This window comes from Octodon degus, unplaced genomic scaffold (assembly GCF_000260255.1).
Source record: "Octodon degus isolate 3935 unplaced genomic scaffold, OctDeg1.0 scaffold00133, whole genome shotgun sequence".
Classification (NCBI taxonomy): Eukaryota; Metazoa; Chordata; class Mammalia; order Rodentia; family Octodontidae; genus Octodon; species Octodon degus.
This window is the reverse complement of record NW_004524709.1, coordinates 6,970,819-6,991,614: the sequence shown is the minus strand read 5'-3', so window position 1 is coordinate 6,991,614 and position 20,796 is coordinate 6,970,819. Positions and strand designations below refer to the sequence as shown.

At 37.0% G+C, this 20,796-nt stretch overlaps 1 protein-coding gene across 1 annotated transcript in view; it reads left to right on the top strand.

Annotated features, from left to right (window-relative positions):
- LOC101567417 (zinc finger MYND domain-containing protein 11) overlaps positions 1 to 20,796 on the top strand; it is a 115,777-nt gene that overhangs the window by 87,265 nt on the left and 7,716 nt on the right. The window contains exons 6-12 of the mRNA XM_023701333.1: positions 10,629 to 10,706; positions 11,320 to 11,412; positions 13,674 to 13,761; positions 14,524 to 14,579; positions 15,651 to 15,728; positions 16,820 to 16,938; positions 20,589 to 20,796. Coding sequence (XP_023557101.1) covers positions 10,629 to 10,706; positions 11,320 to 11,412; positions 13,674 to 13,761; positions 14,524 to 14,579; positions 15,651 to 15,728; positions 16,820 to 16,938; positions 20,589 to 20,796 — 720 coding nt within the window. The remainder of the gene's footprint in view (positions 1 to 10,628; positions 10,707 to 11,319; positions 11,413 to 13,673; positions 13,762 to 14,523; positions 14,580 to 15,650; positions 15,729 to 16,819; positions 16,939 to 20,588) is intronic.

The following is a 20,796-nucleotide window of genomic DNA, read 5'->3' as shown; positions in this document are numbered from 1 at the left end:
CATCCACCTACCCGAGAGACATCTTAGCAGTAACTGGCATGTCATGACAAGCCACCCATATTCAGAATACCACAATGACAGGCACTCCCAACATGAAACAACTATTACAAATTACCATCTGCAGTGTCTGCAGCTTCTTTTTAAAATATTTAGAATGAAGATATACATTTTGAAGGAAAGAATATTTTAAAAATAGGCTCATAGAAAACATTTAAAATTAACTTTTTTAATCTTTTATTTGTTTGGTACATTGGTACAGGGTCTTGCTACGCGGCTCGGACTCATAGTGATCCTCCTGTTTCAGCCTCCCCAGCACTGGAATTACAGGCATGTGCCACCACACATGGACTCAGTGGTCAGCCTGGCACAGACCTGGTGCGGCACATGGTACTGGGGATTGAACCCAAGTCCTTAAGTTTGTCAAGCAAGCACTTAGACCACCGAGCTATCTTTCCAGCCCTAAAATTAACTTTTAAGTTGGATTTACAGCCCTATGTGCTCCTCCAGAAACATAGTTGTACATCTACTGGGCAAGTGAAGTAAAAGGAATTTAACTACTAGTCTACTAAGACTCACACTAAAGATTATACTTAACAGTTTTATCACTTGATGCATACTGACTTAACAGTGTTGTCTTAGTTCAGAGTGATTTATGTGGGAGGCATTTGCACTGTGACTTTTTATTGTTGAGTTAGTTGAAGATAAATTCATGAATAAAGCCATGTCTTGAAACTAGAAGTCAAAATGTACTTCTGCTTTGGGAGTATGTAGGCAGTACATTTTTATTTTTATTTTTTTCCAATTTCAAGAAAAGAGAGCAAATGCTCATTTATTGGTCAGAACAGGATAGAACCAAATGCTAAATGAAAACATATTCAATCCTTATTATGTATCTACAATGAAACAATAGCACACACTTTCTGGTCAGTTTTTCTGGTTAATGTGGGGAATTTATTACTATTCTCACCCCCAAATAAGTACTTTTATATTTAAGACATATTAATAAATGTAGATTAGAGATTTTATTTGTAAGTAAAATAGAATTAAAAGTACTGTTTTAATGGTAGGTAGTCATAACAATAGTAATGAACATTAATCAAATATTTTTATGTTTAAAGACAGCTGGGTCATGTCATTTTTATAAAAACAATAATAAAATTAGTTTTGGAAGATAATATCTGAACCCAGTACTTTCTATAAAGTGGTTTTTTTGTTCATCACAAGCTTAGCCAGAGGGAAAAGCAATGGGAAGACTGATAATGACAGACAAAAGTTGGATCCAGGACATAAAACTATAAAATCCTGTATTGTTACTAAATTGTTATCAAACTACTCATTCACCCTAGTGGAAAAAACCAGTTCGCGTACTCTGGATGCTTGCTCTGTGAGGGTTTTAGTGATGTTGTGAGGTGATCTGGCAGAAGTGTCTTTGGTTTTTGTGATGGATCTTCTGGTGACCTGTCAGAATTTTGTCTTTAATGGTACCTGTAAGTAATTATGGAGATAATAGTTGGACTGATTGCTCCAGCAGGATGTTTACAACTTAATCTAGATACTAAAGCTCATTTTGATTTTCTGGTATCAATGAACTGAGATGTGTAAAAAGTGCACACATTTTTCTTTGCGGTCTCTGAGATGCACAGTGCACAGGGAAGGGCTGGCTGGGAGGAGAGAACTAGATAGGTGACCTTCTTTGCATATCAACTTCTGTAAGCTAAGAACATGAGCTTTGCTACAAAGAAAGAGACATTTAAATGATTTTCTGAAATGAATGCAAATTTCACTGAGAAGTATATTCTACTCTTGCCTTTTCAGTGTTATTTCCTCCAAACTAGTGTCATGTAAAAGGGGAAAGGAACAAATAGACACAATTCTTGCATTCATGAAAATGTTGCTGTTCTACTTCCATAGAAGTTATCCTTAAAAAGCTATCAGTATTCAATAATAAAATTCACTAAGTGTAAAACACCTCTCTCTCTGTAGCTTATAATATATTGGAAATTTCTGGGTGACTCTGTGGGTGTAGTATCGCCTATGGACTTAATACAAGTGATGCTTTAGTAATTGTTAAATCACTACAGACTGCTTCAGAGCTGCTTATCTTATTTTTGATCTCTGTCAAAAGTAGTTCATTTCCATTAATAAAGCATTGACTTGTAAAAATAAAAAAGAATTGACTTGTAAGAAATAATAAGTGTAGGGGGCCAGGGAGATGGCTCAGTAGAATAAGCACTTGCCTGGCAAGCACAAAGGCCTGAGTTCAATCCCTGGTTCCGCGAAGAAAAAGAAAAAAAAAAGGTAGATACAGCTATAATACAATCAGTGTTGCTTTTGTCCATCTGGACAAGTCTTAAAACACCACATTAGTGATTATGCAGGACTAATTTATTCTCCAGCAAGTGGAGTGTCAGTGGAGTCCTACCTGCCAGTATACTCGAGAACTCATCTGATGATATTCTTAGTAATTTCAATTATCTTCCAGGCTCAAACCTTTACTTGTACAAAGCCATACTTGTAATAATTTATAGAGAAGATTTTAAAATATAAAATTCTTTTAAATCAAGTTTTAAAAAAACAGCTATCAGAAACTTGACAGTGAATATCACTGGGTGTATAGTAGGAGATTGTAACTACAGCTGTGGAGAGTCCAGTGTTCAGTGTGATTGGTCCCACGTACAGGAGTGGGTGGGTCAGGCTGAGCAGGGGTATATTTTTAGAAAATGATTGTCGTTGATGGACTTTTGTCCCCATGGTTTATACAGAGGAGGCGTGACTGGGATACTCATCCCTTCCACTAGGGCAGCTCTATTTTTAAACTCTGGAATATTGAAGTTTCTGATAAATTCTTGGCAATTTTTTCGTTATTCATGAATCTAGAGAATACTTTAGTTTCTTGATTTTCATAATAACATATGCAATTTATGCACATAATCTGTAATTACAGTTAAAAATTCTTAGAACTTTTAAATTCTTAAAATAGTATTATAGGTAATTTATATGCAAAATTAGTTTTTGCAAATAAGATCTAGAGGCTACCTGTGCCAAATAACCTAGTATGTTTGTTTAAAACAATGCAGGGCCAAGGAGATAGCTCAGTAGAATGAACACTTGCCTGGCAAGCTCAAGGTCCTGAGTTCAATCCCTGATACCGCAAAAAAAAGAAAGAAAAAGAAAAACCTCAGTGGATTCACTGCTGAGAGTCTGTGGTGATGAGGCTCAGGAGCCTGCATTTCCAGGAGGCCCACAGATAGTGTTCTGTGCTCACTTGTACTGATGTGATGTTGTGTGTGTTAGAACAACGCGTGTGCTTGATTATAAGTCAGTGCTGCATTTGTACATGTCATCTGGCAACGAAGCGGCACATATCTCAGAAGCAAAATTGCATCGATTAGGGTATGCTAACATAGACTTGGGTGTGAATAACTTTCACATTTTTGGAAAAACGTTTCTCCCTCTGCCCTCCCTCCTCCATTCTTTCAAATACAGGGACTTGTGCAGAATGCTAGGTAGCTGCTCTACCACTGAGTCACACCCGAACCCTAATCATAATATCCTTTAGTTCCAAGCACATGGAATAATTTTTCTAGTAGGTAATGAAGCTAAATACTAACAACTACTGTCAGTTCTGCCAGTATAATTTTTATTGAACATATACTGTAAGCCAGATACTGTTCAAAACCATTCCAAAGAACACTAAAATAGAACATTATGGACTCTATATTCACAAATATTAGGAGTTCAGTTTAAGGGTTGGCCTAAGCTTTTGTACTAAGGAAGGTTTTTACATTTTTAAATTTTTGAAGAAATATCCAAAGTGGAATAGTAATCTTGTAACATGTAAAAATGACACAAAAATTCAAGTTTTGGTTCCTAAAATTTTATTAAGCCACAACTAGACTCATATAACATACATTATTTATTACTACTTTTCATTAGAATAGTAGACTTAAATGGTTGAAACACAAAGCAACTATAGGGTTGCAGAGCCTAAAATATTTACTACCTGGCCCTTTCATGATATTAGAAATCCCTAAAGAAGTTTGAAACCCTTGTATTTTTTTAATCATACTTGAGAACTTGAACAAGGTGAGCTTTAAAAGCATAAATATATTACTTTTAAAGAGACACCGGAATTTATGTTTACTTTTTTTGCTTGCTCAGGCTACTGAAATAATGAGATTTCCACAAGTTCATTTTCTGCCAAAATAATGTTTCTGTTACTGAAAAGCTGTATCTTTAGGAAGGATTGAAGATTTCACACCAGTAAGGGCATTTAGTCCTGATGTTCAGGATAAACATTGGCAGGATCGACAGCGGCTAGTAGTGTATTCCATCCTCAAACACTCCAGGTTTCCAGTGGCTTGATTTATGCTCTAGCTGTTGTTTCTTCCTGAAATCATCTGATTTGATGTTGCCCAGCTACTGACTATAACTGACTCAAGAATCTTGCTTAAGATTTCCTGTTTTGTTTTTCCTTAAAGAATGGTAATACCTCTTCTATAACCTAACATCTTACTTTAGTAGATGTCTTGTGCACATTGGCAGCCTAGTTTCAGCTATGTAGTATTATCATTTGAAATAGTTGCTACAGCTTTGCCAAGCAATAGAAGGTTTCTTTTGTATTTGTAGGATGTTGACTAAATGATTACCAGTGGGTACCAGGTGATGTGAACGTGTACTGATACTTACTGGGCTTCATTACTATGGACTCTGTACTACACAGTGAGGTCTTTAATGAAGACTCCTAAGGCCAGAAAGCGGAGCACAGGAACAATTGGGTCTGAAATAATCCATGTACATTGTGGAATACTGTTGTATGTTTTCTTTTAATCTTATTTTTAAGAGATGTGCTTAGTTATATTGAAAACAAAATGGAATTTACCTCAAAGCTACTATTCTCCCCATCTGTGACTGTGCTGGGTGCCTTAATCCCCACACTTGTAGAAGCTGAGGTAGGAAGATCACTGTGAGTTCAAGCCTGAACTACATAGAGATCCTGTCTCAAAACACCAAAACCCTGTCTCAAAGAAAAGAAAAGAACTACTTTTAATTGTATATAGGACGTAGTAACTTTCTCTCAAGCCATTCTAAATAACTTGGCTTGGCTAACAGGCACCAACTCGAAGACCACTTCATAGGGTTCTATGATGCTTAACCCAAGAAATCCCCAGAAGTTTATACTACAGCCCTGGGCAGAAGGCCAAATGTTCTCTTTCCCTTTTAGGAAATACTGAATCTGTTATAACTGCAAAGTTGGAAAGTATTAGAAAGAAAACCTGAAAGTTTATCAAATGTGAAAGCTTCTTATAAAAAAATCTTGTGTTTTCATTTTGTGGTGCTGGGAATCAAACTCCCTGTGTGTGTGTTAGGTGAGCAGCCTTACCACCGAGCTGCATGCCCATCCTACAGCCAACGTTTGTTCTACAAATTCTGAGAGTTTGCTCCTCTGTTAAGAATCATCTTTTCTGTTTACATCAATTCATCATTAAGTGCCTCAAAGAGGGGCTTTGTAATGTAGAATCCCATGTTTGTCACCAGAAAAGATATAGGACCACAAGTAAAAGATAAAAATAAGCAAGGAACATGGAAGCTTTCAATAAAATAATCCCTTTTTCTGTGCAATCCTTTTGTCCGTTCCTTCCATATAGCCAAAACCCTATAGGTTTCTAAATATAGTAAAAGAAGTATGAAAACTTAAAACACTATTACCACAGTACTTTTAAGAGATATATTCCTCCTTGTTTTAATATGTAACCTGTGACTGTACTAATCTGCTGAGGATTTTAGAAACTTGACATGAAGATCACATTAAAAGTGAATCTTGAAGAAATACCACTTTATGCTGTCAGTACAGCAGCAAAGATTAAAATCTCAGCCACTGCCCCAGTGTGTACCTGAAGATGCCTGAATAATCAAACCATCTCTTGTGACATCAGGGCTGTGGCTCATATTGAGGGTTGCTTAGTAGAAAAATCCAAGGGACTTTAACACAGTAAGCCCCATTTCTCACCCCATTTTATCAGAATCTCTGGGAGTGGCAGCTAGACAATGGTGGGAATTTTTCTTTAGGGAAAAAGTTACATTATGGTGACATGGACAAGTCTTCAGTGTGCCATTCAGAGAGTAGACCAGGGCATATATCAGTGTAACCCAAAGCCCATCAAGCTACAGGAAGCTTGCTCTTGTCCCAAGCTCCTCTCCCTAGACAACCCATTTTCTGATTGTTTTCCATCATAGGTATGTTTTACCTGCTCGTAGGACTACATATAAATGGACACTGGTATTTTTAAAAGGCTTCCTAAGTGGTAAATACTGATGGATGCTATCTAAATTTGAGAAATGCTTTGTTAAATAAGGAGTAGGATTCTTTTGGAATAGTATATGAAGGATATATTTTTAAAACATACTGGAAGGTTTTCATCAGGTCAAGCTAAGAATAGGGTCAGGCTAGCCATGTTTCCTTTTACATGTTACTGAAATAGTCATTTTTCAGGGTTCAGATCCTCACTGTTTCGGTTGGTACTAAAGAGCAAACCCAGAGGTATTCATAACACTGAGCTACAACTCTGGTCTGCACCATTTTTAATTTAGGACAAGATCATGCTATATTGAGGAAAAGAGATACTCTAACAACTTGGCTTTGAGCAAATTTAAAAATAATACAAAATCAGATTTTCATCTTCTGTTATACTTTGAGATTTTGTGAAATTAAGGTTCTCAGTATGAGTTGTGTATACTAATAGCCTTCCCAAAATGAAAAAATGTCATTGTACATGGTCATACTGTTAACTTACTTAAAAATGTTTAAATGTGGTGGTGCATCCCTGTTATCCCAACATTCCGGGACACTAAAGCAGCTCAAGCCCAGGTTGGGCAGTTTATCAAGACCGTCTCTTAAAAGAAATGATGAGGCTGAGGTGGAAGGATAGTTGAGAGTTTGAGGCTAGGCTGGGCTATAAAGTGAATTCAAGGTCAGGCTGACTGTATAGCAAAACCCTGTCTCCAAAAGAAAATATATAATAATAAATAAATTAAAAAGTGTTGGGAATATAGCTCAAAGCCATCCCCCAATAATTTCAACAGTTAAAATGAAGGTTTCCTTAAAAAAAATTTTTTTTTTAATGTACTCAGCACAGGGTCTCACTACACTGCTCAGAATTGAAATGATCCTTCTGTCTCAGCCTCCCAGCACTGGGATTACAGGTATGCTCCACCATGCTAGATCTCGGTGACCCACTTAGCATGCCCAGGGCTGGGACCAGCGTGGCATGTGGAATCAGGGATTGAACCCTGGTCCCTGCACTTGGCTAAGCAGGCGCTTAGTCTGCTGAGCTATCTCACCAGCCCAAATCCAAGGTTTAAGAGCATGTAATACTCACAATTGTGTAGATTCTTTATTGAAAGGAGCAGGGGGCTTGGAGCTATAGCACCTGCCTGGCAAGTGTGAGATTCTGAGTTTGATTCCCAGCACAGAAAGAAAGAAAGAGAGAAAGATAAAATGAGGGAGAGAGAAGAGAGAGACACAGACAGACAGACAGATGCAGCAGCTTAAAGCAGACCTGCATTTAAACTGGATGATCAGGGCTGGCCAAATAGCTCAGTGGATTAAAGTGCCTGCAAGCAGGCACAGGGGTAAGGGGTTCAATCCCTGGGCCTGCCATGCCAGCCCTGCCCCCCCGGGGCATGCTAAGAGGGCAATTGAGACTGGGCATGGTGCACATGCCTGTAATCTTAGCTCTTGGGAGGCTGTAAACAGGTGGATCACTAGGAGTCCAATCTAGTAGTGAGACCCTGAACAGCCTGTAGACCCTTCCCTAAAATACAGGGGGAAAAAAAAACACAACTAGATAATTATAAAAGCAAATTGGTACATAAGCCACTAAACCAAAGTACCATTTCCATTATGTTGCAGAGTATTTGAATATAGTGCTATTACTCAGATTCTAGCAATGCATAATTTTGCCCACAGAGAAACATTGGATTCCTTTATTTTTTAAGGCTCTAAACCCAAAACAGTTTAAGCTGTGGAATGAAGTACTTTACAGATTTAAATAAACACAGAAAAAGAAAAAAAAAGTTCCTGTACATATATGCAATGCATAGCAGCCATGAGAAAGCACAGGGGCTCGTGCTGGACATTATGTTAGTACTCAGTCGTGCCTGAACACCTACTCTAGTAGTGCAGATGGCTGGAAGCTGAACTTCATTGTCCAGTTAAATTTGAGTTACTCAAAAGGAGGTTACAAGAGCAGTGTACTGTTGCGCAGTTTAATAGAATGAAGGGCCAAGCATAATATTTAATGAAGATTTAAATTATACCACAGAATGTGCAGGGTTTTTCTACTTCTGAATAATATGTTACCTGTTAGTAGGATTGTAACTCCAGAAGACTTTTAGGCTGGTGTAGATTGCTTTATCTCAATTTGTACAAATTCATAATTTAATTATGAGATTAATACTTGAATACAGCAGTGCTAATTGCATACCCAACATGTTTTAAAGTTGACATGATAGTAGGGCTTGAAGCTGTATTAGTCTATCTCTCTGTCTCTGTCCATAACTCAATAAATAAAAGTGGTCACTTCTGACTTTTACCTTTTCTCTTCCCCATATCTGACAGCTCATCAAACTGCTTATTTAGTGTAGAGAGCTGTCTTTAGCTAGTAAGAACATTACAAAAGCATTAATTAAAAAGCTCAGTGTACCTCATATAAGCTGAGCTCTCCTTTTGTGTGACTTGCAGGATGCAAAACAAAAGCATCACCAGGCTGTCACTGGTGTGGGGAAGAGCTTGCTTGTAGTCCCCAGATGCTCATATATGGAACTGCTGGGCATTTGTCAAAAACTAACTGTCCTTAGTACACAAACATAAGTATGGGAGGGCAATATAAATGATAATTAGTTGTATTTTAGCCACTACGCAAGCCATGCGTATTTCAAAGCATCTTGTATACCATAAGTAGATACAATTTTTATTTTGACAATTAGAACATTTTAATTAAAAAGAATTGTGGGTTGGAGATTTAGCCTGTGGTAGAGTGTTTGCCTATCGTGTTCACAGCCCTGGGCTTCGTGCTCTCCTACCACAAAGAGAAAACACTAACGCCGGCCATGATAGAGACAGAAATCACTAACTTGAGCTCAGTGTTTGAAAAATCTTCGTATTTTTTAGCAGTGCACATGGTCAGATATGCTACTTATAAATTACTTAGTGTATTATTCATTAACAATTTGATACATTCAGTGTTCCTGATTAAGGAATTTAAAAAGAGGGAGGGAAGGAGGGAGACAGGACAAACAGACAGGCAGAGGCAGAGACCAAGGCATGGAAAGTAACATCTGCCTTTTCTCCCCAAACACTGTAAACCTGGTGTTCAGGAAATTTCATTGTATTTGTAACTCCTAGCTTTGCTTGTAGAGCACCTAGGCTGGGCCATATATAAAAGCCACCTGAGGAATTAGCAAGTGAAAAATTAACAAACAGATATAGACCACAGTCCTGCCTCTTGAATTTCAGCCAGATGCTGAATGAGGCTTACCTGCATTTGAAAAAAGTTCTCTGGTTGAGAAAACTGCTCTGTGCCTGGCACTGAGAAACGCTGTGCACAGGTCTTAGAGCTGAGTGAGGAGAAAAGCGCTGCTTGCCTCTGTGCGTGGCTCTCTAGAATCCAGGTGAAAGTGCTTGTGGAAGGAAGCTAACACCTGAAACATGAAATATATGGAATTATGTTCTGGATAAGAAAATTGTTTTCTGCTTTTTGGTCAGATTTTCATTGTGGTATATATGTGTAATCATTTGTTTAATCCTTAGCTAAAAATCTTGTTGCATGAAAAATAATTTTTCCTTTCCTGTTTGTATATTAAAATGGCTCCTTGTGTATTAAGTTATTTGGGCAGGAATTATTGGCTTGAAATTCATTTATCCATTTCAATAGTGGCCAGATCTACTCAACTTCTTGACAATGTGTTGTAGCTACTTCAAGTGTCCAGTATTTTGGCTTTGATTTCATACCGTGGTAGTGTCTTGACTTTGGATAAGAAAGTACGAGTACATTTGTCCTTGTACTCTAGCTATTTAGAAGTGACATAAAAGGTTGAATCCTACTTTTTTTTTGTTAGATTTTTTTTCCTGAGAGATAAAATGAAGAATCTAATTAGCTTGTAGGCTAGACTTATAGATCGAAGTATTTTTCAATGAAGATGTCAGTATGCAGCTGCACTGTGTATAATTCATGTGATACAGATTTTTAAAAATAATCTTGTAAGTGTAATGTTATGTGGAAATTCTGTATTCAGTAGTATAATTTAAGATTTTCCCAGTGATTTTTGATTAAATAAGTGATTATCTTTATTATATTATTTTAGCCAAAATTTTTTGATGTTTTAAAATATCAGGAAAAGAATTTATCCAACTAGAGTTCAATACTTTCTAAAATACGTTAGGTATAACATAGTATTTTTCAACTCCTGCCTTGTATTTCTGTTATGTAGATATCAAAAATTATATCAAATGTTGGAAGTGATGCATGTTTTAATCTTCACACATTATAATCATTTTTAAAGTTTTTACTTGAATATGGACATATGAATGACCAGACTTTATATCTGGCCTCTTCTTTCTTTAACAGAGCATTAAGAAGAAAAATACAAACAAACAGGAGATGGGCACATACCTGAGGTTCATTGTTTCCCGCATGAAGGAGAGGGTGAGTCCTGCTCAGATAGTCCTCTGGAATCTTAGAATGAACTTTCTTTAGGCTCATTCTTCCAGAGTTAATGGCTGAGAAGTAACTATGACCCACACAGGCTGTGGAAACTACTGCTGTCATATTTCTTTTCTGCTGTAAATAGTTCTGTATCAGGCTAGGTGTTTTTGTTTTGTTTTTTCCACAAGCATTTTGTTTTCTACTTTAGATTAGAAACATTTAAAATCCTCACTTACAGAAATAGCATTTTCAGTGATGATTATTGATCTTTAAAATGAAATTGAACTTTCTCAAATAACTTTCTATCAAACCTTTAAGGAATGCTACATAAAACTGGATACTGCATATATATTTTTTTCATTAAGTTTTAAGGTACTAAGGGCTGGGGAGATGGCTCAGTGGAATAAGCGCTTCCCTGGCAAGCGCAAGGGCTTGAGTTTAATCCCTGGTTCTGAAAAAAAAAAAAAAAAAAAAAAAAAAGTTTTAAGGTACTTCTTAAAGAGTACTTTAAAGTGTGAGAGTGTGAGATTTTTCTTTAAGGGTAAAAAATATTTTAGGAGTTGATGTGTCTCTTCAGCCACATTTAAAACTGATATATCTAACAACCTTTCAGGCAATAGATCTTAATAAGAAGGGGAAGGACAATAAACACCCAATGTACAGGAGGCTGGTGCATTCAGCTGTTGATGTTCCCACCATACAAGAGGTATACTGGTTCCTTTTATTTCTACTTCATATGTTTTCTTAATAAATTAATTTATATGTAAACAGTGCTGGTTGCTGTCCTTTCCATGGCAGTGCATTTTGTTCACTTTCCTACTAAAGAAAGAAAAGGCATAGTGACAAAATGAAGCATTGTGACCTGTGAATGGCATATGCTCACTCTAATGGAGATCTAGTGTCATGTTTTAAAAGATTCGTTTTGAACAACCTATACCTTCTTGGTACCTGTTGATTAAAGAAAATGTATTCTAGATTGGGAAGTTGACTGTTTCATATGTAAAGTATTCATTTCTGGACATGGTTTTCTAGTTTTAGAGTAAATTATGGGAGTTTCTGATAAAATTTAGAACATAAAACTAATCTAAAATCTTGGGAAACAATGAACATATAAGGATTATGAACAGAACACTTTATTATTCTTAAATGTTCTTAGTTTTACCTACTGTGGCTAAGGATTTTTAATGAATTTGTTCACATTCAACAATAAATTACAGCAAGTCCTAAACATACAGACTTCTTTAGTCAGGATTGCAGAATTACTAACTTCCTGTTACCTGTGTCTTGTTGAGAATTTAAAAATCTCATGATTAGTCATATACCCTTTGGAAAACAGTTTAAATAATATCCACAGGAATAATTTAAAATCACCTTACAAAGTTCTTAATCCTCTTAGTAGCTGAGAAAGGCTAGCTGTTTTTGTGTTGATATCAGGTTAAATAAAGTTTTTCCCCGCAAAGTGGCTGACAAATTCTAAGACAAAAAACAAAGTAATTTGAACTTTGCCTCCTCCTTCCAGGTTTTTTCCCTACAATGTGAAGCCTATTAAAAAACAAACAAACAAACAAAAAAAAACAGCACACCTTCCCTTCCTTTGCTCACACAATTTTTCTTGTATTGAAATCCTTTAAGACCCAGTTCAGTGGCCATTTCTCCCAGAAAACTTCCCAGATTCACCCAGCCTGACCCCCATAGACCAGAACAGAACAGAACACTAATGAACAGAACTGATAGACCAGGGCTGATGGTCCCTGGTTAATGGTGTCTTGGCCTTGTGTTTAACAAGTGCTGATTATAAACAAAAGCACTGTAAAGAAAATGGATAGGAAGACAGAATTGTTTATGACTTAATCAGTTTATAACCCAGACCAATATATGAGCCACAATTAAGAGCAAAACTTGGAACAAACTGTTTGGGAGTGTTGAGGGGAAGCGCTTTCAGTCTCACTGTGTGCTGCATCACTTGGGTGAAGTCCTGAGCAGTTCCGATGCCTGACTTCACCCCAAGCCAATATAAGCAGAAACCCAGAGGTGGAACTCAGACATCAATATTTGCAAACACCCCTGTGACTATAGATACCATCAAGGAAGCAGGTAACGCCACTGGGAGAATATGGGAAGCCTTCATGGAGGAGATGGCTGCTGCACTGGGTCTGAAAGATTTCACCACTGTGCTGCATGAGCAGAGGCAGAGGGTGAAAGGGGTGCCTGGGTTTCAGTATTTTCATGCTAATCTCCTGAGTGTATCACCTAGAAAGAAAAATGCCTCCTTGCTATTTCTAGGTAACTTTGCCGTACATAACCCCCCAACCAGTAACACCTCAGCTTTTTTTTGTACTCCTCTTTGGCAGCCAAAGGCAAAGCTACAGAGAATCTTAGCTGCAAAAAGAAGGAAATCCTTTTTACATATATCTCTAATATAAGAGAAACCCTTGAGTTGTCTGGGTAGTTACAGGAACACCAAATACTTCATTTTTAACTTAATTTGTATTTCAGCATGTTGTCCTAATTCAGAATTCTTCACATATCTTAATTGGTATGGTAAGCTTTCTCAGAGGCTGTCAGTTCTGTTTTTCAGTCTTTATTCTCCTCTTAGGATGATGAGCATGTGGTTAGAGCCTCACCAATCACATTGACCAGATCACCCATTTATGAAACTTAACAGAATCCTTCATCATTATTGCAAAATTAGATGGTGAAACTATAAAGTTCATTTGGGGAGAGAGCACACAGTGGCTGCAGGAGTATCTCCTCTGCTACACTTTATCCTGCTGTGACACTGAAGCTACAAAGTAGAACTACTGGTCCCTGGTACACATGTTCCATGTTGCCAATACGACCATAGTCCTGATGTCCTCCTGGAAGAATTCTGCCATGTCTCACCCTCTAGTTCTGTTTAGATCTAGAATATGATTTAAATATTCTCACTAGTAACTCTTCTGCCATTTTGTGTTTTGCCATCTACAGAAAGTGAATGAGGGGAAATACCGAAGTTATGAAGAATTCAAAGCTGATGCCCAGCTGCTTCTCCACAACACAGTGATTTTCTATGGAGGTTGAATGCATTTTCTTTTGTGTGCATTTTTTTTTAATGAATTTTAGGACAGGGTCTACAGGGTCTCACTACATAGATTGGACTCATAGTGATTCTCCTGTTTTCAGCCTACCAAGCACTGGGATTATAGGTGCGTGCCACCATGCCCAGTCTCAATCACTGTCTCAGTGCGCCCCAGGGGCGGGGCCAGCTCTGCCTAAGCAGACGCTTTAGTCCACTGAGCTATCTGGCCAGCCCTTGTGTGCATTTTTAAATGCAATTTATTTATACTTCTTGTTGAGAAATGTGTTTTATAGTACACTTTAAAGAAAATCCTACCTCAATATAATCTGTACATAAGTAGTAATGTTAGAATTTATATTTTTGAATATTTGATGATATAGCTTATAAAGTTGACTTACCAGTGGCAAAACTGTACTTCTCTGATAAAACTATAATTATTCTTTATGATTTTATATGTATTTGTCCTGCCTGAGTGGCTTTTTACAGCACTTTAATTTTGATGTTTCTCTGTTAGCAGCATATTAGTCAAAGGCAAAAGATCATTCTGTACCTATAGAATTAGTGGCGGTATTGAATATAAAACAGTAGCTTCCTAGAGCCCTTAATATTGCTGCCTGTACCTTGTTAAAATATGTATTTTGGTTCAAAATAGTATATGTCTACTTTTGCTAAAAAGAAATGACATAAAGCAACTGTATTAATTTTGTAGTCTTGTATTTCTGGATCACTGATTGTATATTTATTCATCTTTAATTATAGCAGACAGTGAGCAGGCTGACATTGCGAGGATGCTATATAAAGATACGTGTCATGAGGTACTGTTCACGCTCCGTGATTACACTCTTGTTATCATCCACTGTTATTTCAGGGTTCCACTCTCTTATCTGCATTGTAACTATGTCATGTCCTTTAAATATAACTTTATTTTCATGTTTGACACGTATGGAAAATAATACAAGTGAGAAAAAAATTCTGGCTGTTCACAGAGAAGTCCTAGGAGTTAGATTCAGTTAGTATGTGAATTTTCAAACTACCTTTCAGAGCTGTTGTATTGTGAGACTGTGTATAAATATGTGGCACTAGGCAGATGAAAACTGCTGCCTTGTGAAGGAAGGATTCACAAGGCTTCCCTGCTAGCCTACAGAGACAAATCAAAAATCCCCCCAAAGAACACAAGTCCAACCAAAGAACACAGTGCATTATTTACACAATAAATGTTCTTGTGGTCTTATTTGTAGCACTTGCCTGTAACTGTATTACCATTACTAAAGTTCTTAATTTACCCAAAATATTTATCTTCATTTTAAATTTGACCTTTGCTTTTTATTCATTCAACAAGTATTTATTGAATGGTGACTGTGTGCCAGGCAGTGTGTTAGAAGGAGTTGGGGTATGGGCCTTCTTCTCCCGAAGCTGCTTTCTGCAAAGACACCAAAAAGAAAACAGATAGAACATGTCCCTTTGCCCTTGTAAAGAGAATGTCATGAAAGGATGCAGGGGCCTAGAATGGAGGGAGAGGCAGACTGAGGACTGCTCTTAGCAGTGGTGCATATTTTTTGTGTGCCAGTGTGGGAAGCTCTTCTGAAGAAATGCTGTTTAATCTGAACACTGACTAGTCAGGTGGAGTGGCATGGAGCACAGAGACAAACTGTGCCAGGGATCTTGCAGCATTTCTGTTCTGTTCCTTGTGCTGAGACTAAAGGTTCTGGTGGAAATGGACACGGTGTTCCAGGATTGATTGCTGAAAAACTTTAAAAAGTGAGCTTAATAGAGTACACAGGAGTGGAATTCAGTACCACTGATGTACTTGAATGAGAATGTTATGAAAAAATATTTTGTTTTAATACATATATATATATTTTTTAATTAACTCCTTTTCTTTTCAGCTGGATGAACTTCAGCTTTGTAAGAACTGCTTCTATTTGTCAAATGCTCGTCCAGACAATTGGTTCTGCTATCCTTGTGTATGTATAATTTTGTGGTTTTGTTCTCATCTAAGTGTGTAACATCATTTAGGGATGTTTATTCCTAACCCATTTAAATGATTTTTCCGTAATAGTCTTCTTTATATCATGTGACTTTAATTAGTATGAATATCTGAAACATAATGGAGATCATTATTCATTTTTGAATTTTAAAACAAACTACTTAGTAAGACTAAACATTGAGTCCCTTAATGTGGTAGTCAAGTGAACTTCTGCTTTTCCTCTTCTTCTTTGATAAGCGATCTAAGGTTTTATGTATGTCTACAGCTGTATAATTTCCCTGAAGTGACATGATTTGAAGAAGGATGCTAACAAAAACCTTCTGGAATCTGGGTGTGATGGTGCATATGTGTAATCTGAGCACTTGGGAGGCTAAGGCAGGGGGATTGCTATGAGTTCAAGGATTACATATCAAGACCCTCGCTCAAAAAACAAAAAGACAAACAGAAACTCTTTTGAGTGGTTAAGATCAGCAGCTCCAATGACACTGGCTTCGGAAGCCACTCAGAGGAAAAACCAGTAGTCTTCACTGATGCTACTATGCAAATCTGACATTTATGGGCCTTTTGCTCTCTGGATCAGTAGGTCAGTGCAGAGCCCTAAACTCTCACTCGTTTACCAAACACTGGGCAAAGTTGGTGCTGTTGGTGCCAGGACAGCACTTTTTGAAGCACAATGAAGGCATCCTGTTTACCATGTTGTTGTCTACATGGCCTTAGCTTCAGAAAGAGCCTCATTCCTCTTTTGAAAAATAAGATTTATGGGGCCAGGGTGATGGCTTAGTAGGATAAGCACTTGACTGGCAAACGTAAGGATCTGAGTTCAATCCCCAGTTCCGGAAAAAAAAAAAAAAAAGAAAAAGAAAAAGATTTATAATTGCCACTCTTACACAATATAAATTTTGGGTGTTTCTCTTGAAGATAAAACAGATAAGAACTGCAGCCCTCTATGTGTTTAGGAACTAAAATCCATTTTCAAAATAATGGGTTATACCTGACTGAGTAGTTCAATATGAGTGGTATACTTGCATTTAATACTATACTGTGACAAGGTAAACATTGTATTTGCAGATACCTAATCATGAGCTGGTTTGGGCTAAAATGAAAGGTTTTGGGTTTTGGCCAGCCAAAGTCATGCAGAAAGAGGACAATCAAGTTGACGTTCGCTTCTTTGGCCACCATCACCAGAGGTAATTCATGGAGCCATGTGCAATGGTCATAGCTGTTCTTTTGTGAAGTCCTTAAAAAATCTGATGGCTTGTCCACTAGAAATAGTTTGAATTTCATTTTAAATTGAAAAAATCAAAATGAGCACAAAATATACCTAGTAATGATTGGTATAAATTATATTTCTGGATATTTTCCAATTTTCTAAATAGTACATTTTCAACAACTGATACTGTTATTCCTCAGAAGCTTATTAGGACTGAGATTAAATTCATATTGTATTGGGATGGAGGGAGTAAACCCATTTCATAATACTACAAAGCAATCACAATTGTTTTAGGTAACTTGAAGACCTTGATAAAGCCACAAGGAAAATTAGAAGAGATTAGAAGAGAGAGCCAGTTTTATGCTGAAAATGTATACAAATAATTTAGTATGCCTAAGAATAATATGCATATAACTAATGCCTCTAATCTAGATTTTAAAATTTCTATTGTATGTAGTATATTAAACATTGTTATTGTATTGTTTTGAAATTTTTTCTCTTTAAAATTAAAGTTCTTGTTACTACAGAAATCTTTAAAATTTATATTCTTACAGTGTAAGAGAGCTGGGGAGATGGCTCAGTAGAATAAGTGCTTCCCTGGCAAGTGCAAGGGTCTGAGTTTAATCCTCAGTTCTGAAAAAAAAAAAAAAAAAAAAAGTTCAGAATCTTACAGTGTAAGAATGTATAGCTCCCCAAAATAGAAACCATTTTATTACCATAAAGTTATTTTGCATAGTTATTATCTCATACAAAGAATGCTAAGCTATAGGACTGTAAAACCAAAACAACTCCTCCATTGTGAATTAAGACCTTAACATTGAAAATTAGTGTGAGGGCCAGGGAGACAGCTCAGCAGCACAAGCACCTGCCTGACAAGCGCAAGGTCTTGAGTGTGATTCCTAGTAGACTAACGAAAGGAAGAAAATTAGTCTAAGATATTATCATAATTATTTCACTAATAACAGTTGGTATGAATTTGACTTTTGTAAACTATTATAAGACACCGATAATAATCAGTCTAATAAAGGCAAAAAGGAATCAATAATTTGGTTCACTTCACATAAATATTAAGGAAAAGGAAAGAGTGACAAAAGTCAGCTACCTGATCTCAGAGTTATACTTTGCAGGCATTTAAATTGATAAACTATGATTGTTTTTTGTTGTGCTAGGAAGGTGGTAAGATCAGTGCAGGTCAGTATAGTAAAAAAGGAGGAACTTTATTCCTCCTATTAGTGAATTTTTACCTGGTTTTTATTTAATTGGAAATAGAAAACATAGTGACTAGAACCTGTGAATAGTACATTAAATTTCTGTATTCTTCTTAGATATACACGTACTTAACTTGACACTGCTGTCATGTCAAAAAAAATTAGATAATTGCAATGAAATAATTCAACACAAAATGAATATTTTAAGTACTGAGTGTTGTGTTATTTCACGTTATATGCTTGCTACAGCTTACTGAGTTGAATTCATGCTCCCATCCAGTCAATCAGGGTGGCACTGTGCAATGCCAGGGTTTGAGGGAGAGCACCCAGTGATACTTTCGAAAATTAGAAACTGATTGTCTACAGTAATTGAGTTGATTTAAAAAAGCAAAGTATATTATACACTGTGTTGACACTTAAGCGAACCAGCTAAGCATGGTAGTGTACATCAGTAATACCAGCACTGGGGAGGCTAAAGCAGGAGGATTGCCAATTTCGAGGCCAACCTGGGGATGTTACACAGTGAGTTTAAGTCCAGCCTGGCCTATACAGCAATAAAATCATTTTTCCAAAAACTCAAAAGGAAGCAAAAATTCAGTTTTGTTATATTCAACAGATGGTTTAATTTAAGAGGAAAAATACTCTTATAAGTTACATGTTTACTCCTATAGCTAGCCCTCTCTTAAAAACAATCTATTTTTAAAAGGTGAACAAAAAACACTTTTATTGATTACCTGCTACATAGAGGCATCTCAAAACATAAGCTGACTGAAGGACTAATTCAGAACCTAGTGACAAGGAACTCTTCCATGGACATAATTTCATTTGTACTCTGCATGAAAGCTTTTCAAAGTCTACATACTTCATCAAGGTTTTTAACAAAGCACATAAACCAAATGAGACAGTGTCGATGTATTATGTAGAGATATTTGTCACGTTTATAAATATTATAAAAGTCAACATTTAATACTTTAGCCATTGTTACTATCTACTGTTCTACTTTATTTTATATATATATATATTTTTTTTAATTTTTATTTATTTATTTATTTTTGTGGTACCGGGGATTGAACTCAGGACCTTGTTCTTGCCAGGCAAGCACTTATTCAACTGAGCTATCTCCCCGGCCCTATGTATTTTAAGTGTAGTTTTAAATTATAAATCACATAGTTTAGGTTATACAAACACATTAGAAATCTTTATTTGTGGCTGCAGCACACATGATTCCCTTAAGAGATTCCTGAAAAATGTCCCAATATTTTTGGACCTCCTAGAATAAAAACTGTAACATCCTCTATATTTATAAAGGAGACTAACAGAAACCTGCAAATAATGAATCTTTGTCTATATTCTGTGCTCTGAGAAGAAGTATGATGGGTATTCACGTTTTAGAGCTCCTGTCTCCCCTGTGCTGCTCCCTACATCTAGAATCTCTCCCCGTGTCCCCTAAATCTTATTCGTAGTAAAATGTTCTGACCTTTCATAGCCAAATAGCAACCATCCCCTGCAGTAGCCTCCAGATGACCTTGACCTCATGCTGTGTTGTACTGCGGTGATTTCTTGGTTCCCTAAAGGCAGCGAGATGAAGTGCCATGGTGAAAAGGAGAGCGAGAGCTCACTAGGTCCAGCCACTCGTTAATGGCTTACTCTCAGCCCCGGGCAGTGTCTTCTCCCGCAGTCAGGCAAGGCAGCCACGCCTTGGTCATAAAGTCTGCTCCGTGTTCTTTGTGGTGTCTTCCCTTGGTGCACGTAGGTGTTTGAAAAAGGGATTCACCAGTCTAAATGTGTGGTCATTTAAATCCAGTCATGAGGTTAATGCCCAGGAAAAATTTCTTGAATTTTGGGTATTCTTCCTAAAAGAACCAAATATTATTTTCTATTCTCTATTTTTGGATCTGTGTCACACATAATTCAGAGGTGCCTAATGTTATGTCCATAGCTGAATGCATTGTTTCTAATAAAATCTCCCATTTGTTAATTTGGCCTAATGCACAGGGGCATGATATAAACACAACTTAGCAAGAAATAGTTTTTAGATGCCCTTATGTATTTCATGAAAATTTCTGGACATTTTTTAATGATTTTATAGTTCTTACCTGGAAATAACTGGGTGGGTCCTACTAGCTTACAAATTCAAAAAGGATATATAAAGACTTATGAACTATGACAAGCTTGACTGAAGACATTGTGACAGCATCTTTGTGAATCATTCCAATTCTGAGAACTTTGATGACCAAAAAACAGCAAAACACCTCACCATTTTTTTTTGGTTCGACTTTATGAAGCCACTGTTAGTAGCCTTAGTAGAAGAGAGGTGTCACAAAGTATACCTTTACACTGGGTGGAAGCCACCAGCTTCTCTCAGCACCACTCTCCCCATCTTGGATATTGTTGCCTATACCTTCAGTGCTTTTCCTAGGGCCTGGATTCCTTCTGAAAACATTCAAGACATCACAGTCAACATTCACCGGCTGCACGTGAAGCGCAGTATGGGGTGGAAAAAGGCCTGTGATGAGCTGGAACTACACCAGCGTTTCCTTCGTGAAGGAAGGTTTTGGAAGTCTAAGAATGAGGACCGAGGTGAGGAAGAGGCAGAATCCAGTATCTCCTCTACCAGTAATGAGCAG